This window comes from Podarcis erhardii, assembly GCF_964252035.2.
Source record: "Podarcis erhardii genome assembly, chromosome: 8".
Classification (NCBI taxonomy): Eukaryota; Metazoa; Chordata; class Lepidosauria; order Squamata; family Lacertidae; genus Podarcis; species Podarcis erhardii.
In genome coordinates, this window is record NC_138499.1 from 90,060,630 (window position 1) to 90,068,465 (window position 7,836).

At 45.0% G+C, this 7,836-nt stretch overlaps 1 protein-coding gene across 1 annotated transcript; it reads left to right on the forward strand.

Annotated features, from left to right (window-relative positions):
- Positions 1-4,925: 4,925 nt before the first annotated feature.
- On the forward strand, positions 4,926-5,918 carry LOC309347935 (uncharacterized protein). The gene is made up of 2 exons (XM_081872928.1): positions 4,926-5,143; positions 5,693-5,918. The coding sequence occupies exons 1-2, from the start codon at positions 4,975-4,977 to the stop codon at positions 5,881-5,883; spliced, it is 360 nt and encodes a 119-aa protein (XP_081729054.1). The 5' UTR covers positions 4,926-4,974; the 3' UTR covers positions 5,884-5,918.
- Positions 5,919-7,836: the final 1,918 nt, after the last annotated feature.

Here is a 7,836-nt window from a genome sequence, read left to right on the forward strand (position 1 = left end):
ATTTGTGTGTTCAGCGTATTTAGTTACATGATATATCTGAATCAACTATAATAAGGCACAGAGTTTTCCATGGGGAGCTAAGAAAGCTTAGTTGTATGAATAGGAAGATAAAGAATGTGAGTATTATGTGCCAAAAATAGCAGTTTTCTGTTTTCACAGGATAGAAGAAAAAAATGCCATTGAGCTTTTCTTGCTATATTTTGGGTCAAATGTGTAGTGCAGGACAGAACACAAACAGGAAGATGAATATGCATTTTTGCTATTGTAGTTTTGTGATTTAAGTATGCACTTGCCTGTTCGTTACCAGAATGGAAGCTGCACCTCCTATTTTAAAATGGTGCTTCACATCCATCTACCATATCTCCACTAGAAAAGCCAATAGCAGTCTGTAATTCAGTGATCTATGGAAAGTGTGCAGGGCTTGCTTGCTTTCCCTTTTTGAGGGGGAGGGGTGTTCTGACTATGCTCCAATGAATTCTGGACTTCCTTGATGAAAAGTTTAGTAATAGCAAGGAAAGCAACTGACAACTATTTTCTCTACAGCTACCAGTTTCCCCCTGAAATATACAATTAGAGAGTGTTAGGTCCTGTAAGTCTGGCTGACTAGCACCCCATACAAACTGTATTGTTTAGAATGGGCCCTGGATTCCTCCATAGAATCTATTGGCTGACAAATCAATATGAAAAGATTCCCCTAAATGTAGGAACTTTAAAAACCTGGTACAGGGGCAAGGCTAGCCCTACAGTTAGGCAATGTGAAACACCTTCCGCAGTCAAAAGATTTTCAGATACTACTAAAGGGCAGCAAATTGTCTACAGTTATCACCCACTAAAACTGACATGTTCCTACTGGACTTTCTGCATAAGGCAGTAAATTACTCAGTGGATGGGAAGGGTGGAACTGATTATACTTTTCCTTCTGTGTTCCAACCCTTCGTCAAGAGTCACTACTGAGTGCAAAATTGTCATTCCTGAGCTCCTATGTGGTGAGGTTTTTTATGTTAGTTTTGTTCAGTATCATATTTAATCAGTTTTCTTATAATTGTTCAAGCATTCATACTTAAGGCATGTCTGAACTTTAATGGGAATATTGGGAGGAATTAGGCTCAGATATTCCAAATAATTTCTCCTTGAGTCTGAACTTTCAGGACAGCTGTCAGGGACTGGCAGGGCTCTGAAGTGTGTGTGGCAAAGGCAGGGGACCAGGGAAGTGACCCAGGAGAGAGGACCAGTGATTTATGGGTTGTCATGCCACCCACAAGGCAGGAGCCAGGGCTTGGGAGGAGGGAGAGTCCGGGCACTCTGAAAAGAAGAAGAAGAGGAGGAGGAGGAGGAGGAGGAGTTTGGATTTGATATCCCGCTTGATTACTACCTGAAGGAGTCTCAAAGCGGCTAACATTCTCCTTTCCCTTCCTCACAACAAACACTCTGTGAGGTGAGTGGGGCTGAGAGACTTCAAAGAAGTGTGACTAGCCCAAGGTCACCTAGCAGCTGCAGGTGGAGGAGCGGAGACACGAACCCGGTTCCCCAGATAACGAAACTACCACTCTTAACCACTACACCATAGAATCATAGAATCATAGAGTTGGAAGAGACCACAAGGGCCATCAAGTCCAACCCCCTGCCAAGCAAGAAACACCATCAGAGCACTCCTGACATATGGTTGTCAAGCCTCTGCTTAAAGACCTCCAAAGAAGGAGACTCCACCACACTCCTTGGCAGCAAATTCCACTGTCGAACAGCTCTTACTGTCAGGAAGTTCTTCCTAATGTTTAGGTGGAATCTTTTTTCTTGTAGTTTGGAACCATTGCTCCGTGTCCGCTTCTCTGGAGCAGCAGAAAACAACCTTTCTCCCTCCTCTGACATCCTTTTATATATTTGAACATGGCTATCATATCACCCCTTAACCTCCTCTTCTCCAGGCTAAACATGCCCAGCTCCCTTAGCCGTTCTTCATAAGGCATCGTTTCCAGGCCTTTGACCATTTTGGTTGCCCTCCTCTGGACACGTTCCAGTTTGTCAGTGTCCTTCTTGAACTGTGGTGCCCAGAACTGGACACAGTACTCCAGGTGAGGTCTGACCAGAGCAGAATACAGTGGCACTATTACTTCCCTTGATCTAGATGCAATACTCCTATTGATGCAGCCCAGAATTGCATTGGCTTTTTTAGCTGCCGCATCACACTGTTGGCTCATGTCAAGTTTGTGGTCAACCAAGACTCCTAGATCCTTTTCACATGTACTGCTCTCAAGCCAGGTGTCACCCATCTTGTATTTGTGCCTCTCATTTTTTTTTGCCCAAGTGCAATACTTTACATTTCTCCCTATTAAAATTCATCTTGTTTGTTTTGGCCCAGTTCTCTAATCTGTCAAGGTCGTTATGAAGTGTGATCCTGTCCTCTGGGGTGTTAGCCACCCCTCCCAGTTTGGTGTCATCTGCAAATTTGATCAGGATGCCCTTGAGTCCATCATCCAAGTCGTTGATAAAGATGTTGAATAAGACCGGGCCCAAGACAGAACCCTGTGGCACCCCACTAGTCACTCTTCTCCAGGATGAAGAGGAACCATTGATGAGTACCCTTTGGGTTCGGTCAGTCAGCCAGTTACAAATCCACTGAGTGGTAGCATAGTCAAGACCGCATTTTACCAGCTTCTTTACAAGAATATCATGGGGCACCTTGTCAAATGCCTTGCTGAAATCATGGTAGGCTACATCCACAAGGTAGGCTACCACACTGGCTGTTGTGCAGGATGCAGCGGAAAGAGAGGCTGCTCAGGCAACAGACGTGTCAGTAGACTCTAACCTTCTCCTGCCCCACTTTCTCCTACAACTGCTGCCAGAATATGACAATGTGAGGGAGTGATTAGTGATTACTTAACAACCCTAAAGTTCAAACTGCATCACTGTGTATGTATTTTAAGGGAGTGGGGGAGAATAGACCTGTCCTTGAAAGTTGTTGTTGCGCAACCCAACTGCACAATCTTGTGCAACCCAACTGATTTCCTACTTGGGAGTGAAAGAAGAAAAAAAGGGGGGTGGGCACGGGCATAGCCAGGATTTATTTTAGGGGGGCAGGACCGAGTTATCTTCAACACAATTGATAATTTATCTTCAACACAATTGATAAGTCTGTTGAGTATTTTTATTTATTTACTTGATTGGGAGGCAGCTGCTTGTTAGCATTTCAATCCCAAAAGTGGCTACACAAAGAAGCAACTTGAGTTAGGATTGCTGCCTTAAGAGAAACCCCATTGACCTATTTCTGAATAGACTGGTTAAGATTGCACTGTTGTTAATCCTCTCTCCTCGGTGGCTTTCACAGTCCTCTGACACTGACTCCACAGTTTGCTGCAAAACACTTTCCTCCACTGTAAGTTTGTTTGAGCTGTCTTGACCCCGGTGCACACCTGTAATACGGCCAGCCTGTCCATGAGGCGGACTGAGGCAGCTGCCTTGGGCGGCAAAATTCCAGGGGCAACACCCCATGGGTGCCCCACCTGCTCCCACCTTACCTCAACAGAAGCAAGAAGCAACAGCTGTGGCTTGCAGTGAGATCTTGTAGAGCCCCACAAGATGCTGCTTCTCACTTCTCCAGCAGCGGGGTGGGTGGACACCACCTGCCGCAGGAGCACCAGAGAAGTAAGATGTGGCAGCAGCTAGCAAGTTCTTGCAAGAGCCCTGTGAGGGCCCACCCTAACCCAGATGTTTTTGCATGAGCGAGGCTTAAGTGGGGTGGAAACAACAGTGTGTCGACATTTAGGTGCGGACATTTGGATTAGTTTTCTTAGAAATGCTTTCAGAACTTTTATTCCCTGACAACTATATTCTCCCCAGGAAACGAGACCCTTATCTGCAGTTTTCTTTTGTTTTTGCTTCTGCCATATGGGGCCAGGCGCGGTGCTGCTTAACCGCAGCTGCCATTAAAACCTTCCGCGCCGACATTTATGTCGGGATACCAAGCCCTTTATCAGGAGGAACTGGCAACGATCCTAGGCACCCGGCTTGATTCCCTGTTGACCTCCCTGGCTGCATTCCCCAGCAGGCACAGGCAAGGTCTCGATCGGCGATTCTTCTCAAACGTGAGAAGAACACACCCCTCTTTCATGCCCCCCCCCCAAAGAGATAAACAGAAACGTATTTGCATGCCTTTATTTCTGTCTTTGCAGCATTACAAAAACGTGACTGCTCTCTTCAAGCTCCAGCAGTCTAGTGACAAACACTTCCTGGATAGGAATAAACGGAAGAACTCATATTACACTCTGAGCTAATTCCGGTGCTTCGCACTGTGAATAGACTGTCCCTCTGATTCCCACGGGCAGTCCCAACATTCCCATTATGTTTACTTTTCAAGCTAGCACTTTGCAGCTGCATTGCATCCATATCGTAACAATTTATTACTACTATTAAATTCGTTGGCCGCTTTTTATCTTGCCCAAGGCAACCCCAAACGGCTTACAACCAAAAATTCCCCCGCGCAGCCCCGTCAATAGGTTTATTTAAAAGACCACGAGCCTTCAGAGGCGCCGCTGTGTCCTGTCAAGTGTATTTGCAGGAGGAGGAGGAGGAGTTCTTGGTTCGGTTTGTTTGTGCTTTTATTATGTACTTTGCGGTATTTTATGCTGGGAACCGCCTTGAAATTTTCGGATAAAGGGCGATATAAAAACAGAAGAAAAATTATGATTACTGGGGATCCGAACATCATCTCGGCCGCGTCCGGGTCGCAGGGAAAGGCGAGCGATTGGCTCCAGGCGCGGCCAATGGGAATGAAGCATTTCGCCCGGCACGCGAAGGGGCGGAGTCAAGTCCGAGGGACCAACGAGCGAGGGAGGCCAGAGGGGCGAATAAAAGGACAGGAAGTGGGAGCGGAAGTGCGTAGCGGGGAGCGCGGGCCTGGTCCTCCCCCCTGCCCGTCTCCCCGTCTCCCAAGTTCCGGCCACTGGAAGGAGCCCTTCCAAGAAGCAGAGGTGGCGCGGGATGAATCTGTGGCGGGCCTGGAAGGCCGTGAGCAGCCGGCCCGCCATGGTGTACACCTTCGGCGTGTGGACGATCCTGGGTTCCATCTACATCTACACGTATTCCCGCGTGGCGAAGGAGAAGGCGGCGAAGGAGGAGAGGGAGAAGACCGAGGAGGAGCGGGTGCTCGGTAGGAGCCTTGGCCTTCGCGTGGGGACGGGGCCCGCTTGCCTCTGAGCAGGGAGAGAATATATTGATGCTGTAAATGTCCTGATGCTTTCTTCTGTAACAGGAGAAGCAGCTTCCCAAAGCTCTTTGACTGGGGCAGGGGGCGGGGTACGCCTGAAGGTAAAGGTCTGCAAGCTCTGAAGTTGTGCAGACCATCTGCCCATTGCCACACTAGCTAATGGGTGTCAACTTAAATGCGCTTGAATTATTAATTTTTGAATTGTTTATTGTCTGGGACCAACTTAGTGATAACTCCCTATATTTCAAAGTAAGGTTTTTGTGCAGAGCTTGATGGCAGCAATCATTAGTGCTTTGGCAATGCACTTTGAAGTGTCCTTGTGTAAGTTAAATATGTGTAAAATAATTCATTCGTTTTTTAAATATATTGTCTCATCCATCACTATGCTTCAAAAAATGATGAATAGCAAAAAACAAATACTGTAGTTTTTTCTCTTAGGAACCTCTTATGAAGTGGGACTTTTGCCTTTTCTTTTCTTTTTTCTGCATTTAGAGAATGCAACTGGATTGACCAAATATGTTTCAGAAGATGGACGGAGGAAAGTTGTTATGTTTAGAACAGCAGAGAAAGGCTTTACTTTCAACATGACGACAACTTATAAACCAAACTTTGTGCCACTGTCAACTCGCCTGCATAATTACATACAGTCATATTTTGATGATACTACTAGATCAGAAAAATAAATGATTCTGAGCAAAAGTTATCAAGATACATAAAATGTCAGTATGTTTTATATTTTCTAAACTCACATGAAACCCAGTCTGAAATAACAGATATGTTATCAGCAGTTGCTTTGAAAAATCAATGGGTTTTCTAGACTGCCTCACTGAATTTGAGTTTTTTGTGACCTATTAAAATTTGATATCTATTGGAACATTATTATTATGGGGTTTTTATATACTGTGCTGCTTTTCAGCTCAAATCGCCCCCAAAACACCTGTTAATAGAAGAAAATGTACAAAATAATCAAAACAACATAACATAGCAAAATCTCAATAAAAGAGGAACAGAAGTGTTCCTAAGCTTTCATCACCCCTATATCCCACATCTTTAGCACCTCAATCGGGCGTGGGGAGGGGAGTTACTAGTGTGTTTTGTTGATGTTTTTATTACATATTTCTGGTTTTGTCATGTGTTTTTATGCTGTGAACTGCCCTGAGATCCATGTATGAAGGGCTGTATACAGATTAAGCTAAGGAGGCAGTGAAGGAATCATAGCATGCATCACCAAGGAGTTGTCTCGGCAGAGTGGTTGCAAGTGGTCTGGAAATGATGGGCACCAGGAACACATGGTGATGATTTGCAAGCAGCTTGCAAGGCATTCTGAGGACAGTTGCTTGACCTCATAGTGACTTAAGATGCTGCTATTACAGTAAATCCAGCCAAGGTGTCTAATGCAGTGCGTGGTCCAGTGTTATGGGGCCGTTTCTAGTTAATGCAGCCTGATGATGTGGACAGGATACTTGCACAAATGTATTCAACCACATTGCCTGGAACTTTGCCTTTCCTGGCTGATGAAAGCTAACTGAAGAGAAGTTGGACCAAGAGTGGTGAACCCATCATCACATGGACAGGTGCCAGCCGTCTTTAAAGAGGGACACCCCCCCCCCACCTCCAGCCTTCTGGATGGTCTGCTCATAGAAACCACGGCAAACTGGATGTGACTGGGCAGCAGCTAGGGTGGCCAGGTACTGTATCCTGTTTTGCAGAGGACAGAGCTCTGTTTTGAGGGAATTCTTTTTCCCCCCACAAAGATTTTTATTAGTTTTCACAATACAATAAAATAGTATCTAGAACAAATAGAATCAAAGAGATGAGAGAGAAGAACAAGAAAAGACACATAATAAAGCACAGAATTATGTGTATATAGTCCTCTATCATAATTATATCTGAATCTTCAATCCACAGACAAAGAAGTGAGTTTTCCCAGCTCTCAGCAGGGAGTGCTTCCCCCTTCCTTAGCCTCACACCCTGAGGAAAATTCATTCTGGCCTGTCTCTCACACAGGTCCCTCTCTTCGATCCATCACCTCTCTGTATGTATATCTTCATTTATCCCAAATATAAATCTTCAGAAATCAAAACATATAAGAACCAAGTTAATAGAGTGCTATCAAATATTAACAATCGTAAAAGAAAGTAAAGGAGAGGGAGGGAGGAAATTAAAAGAAAAAAATAGGCTTCCACTTTTCCATCTGCCAATTATTTGTTTATCAATTATTCAAAATATTTAACATATGCACTCTCGAAATATCCAGCTTTTTTCCATTCTGCTAATCCCAAATTTTCAAATGAGTATGAGGAAATAAAAGATCATTTTCAGAGTTGGTTACATTATAGGCAATTACATGAGATGTATAAAGAAGATAACAAGAAAGGATTTAGTTACACCACTTCTAGATTTCAAAAGGAAGTCATAGAAAGGAAAGTGAAGTTGCTGAAGGGTGCATATAGTATTCTGCTAGAATCGGAACGCGGGTGGCGCTGTGGGTAAAAGCCTCAGCGCCTAGGACTTGCCGATCGAAAGGTCGTGGTTCGAATCCCCGCGGTGGGGTGCGCTCCTGTCGCTCGGTCCCAGCGCCTGCCAACCTAGCAGTTTGAAAGCACCCCCAGGTGCAAGTAGATAAATAGGGACCG

Bases quoted from the DNA above. Each gene is read 5' to 3' on its own strand.
- LOC309347935 (XM_081872928.1), top strand. From the start codon at position 4,975: ATGAATCTGTGGCGGGCCTGGAAGGCCGTGAGCAGCCGGCCCGCCATG. The intron at 5,144-5,692 runs GTAGGAGCCTTG...TTCTGCATTTAG, and splicing joins CGAGGAGGAGCGGGTGCTCG to AGAATGCAACTGGATTGACC.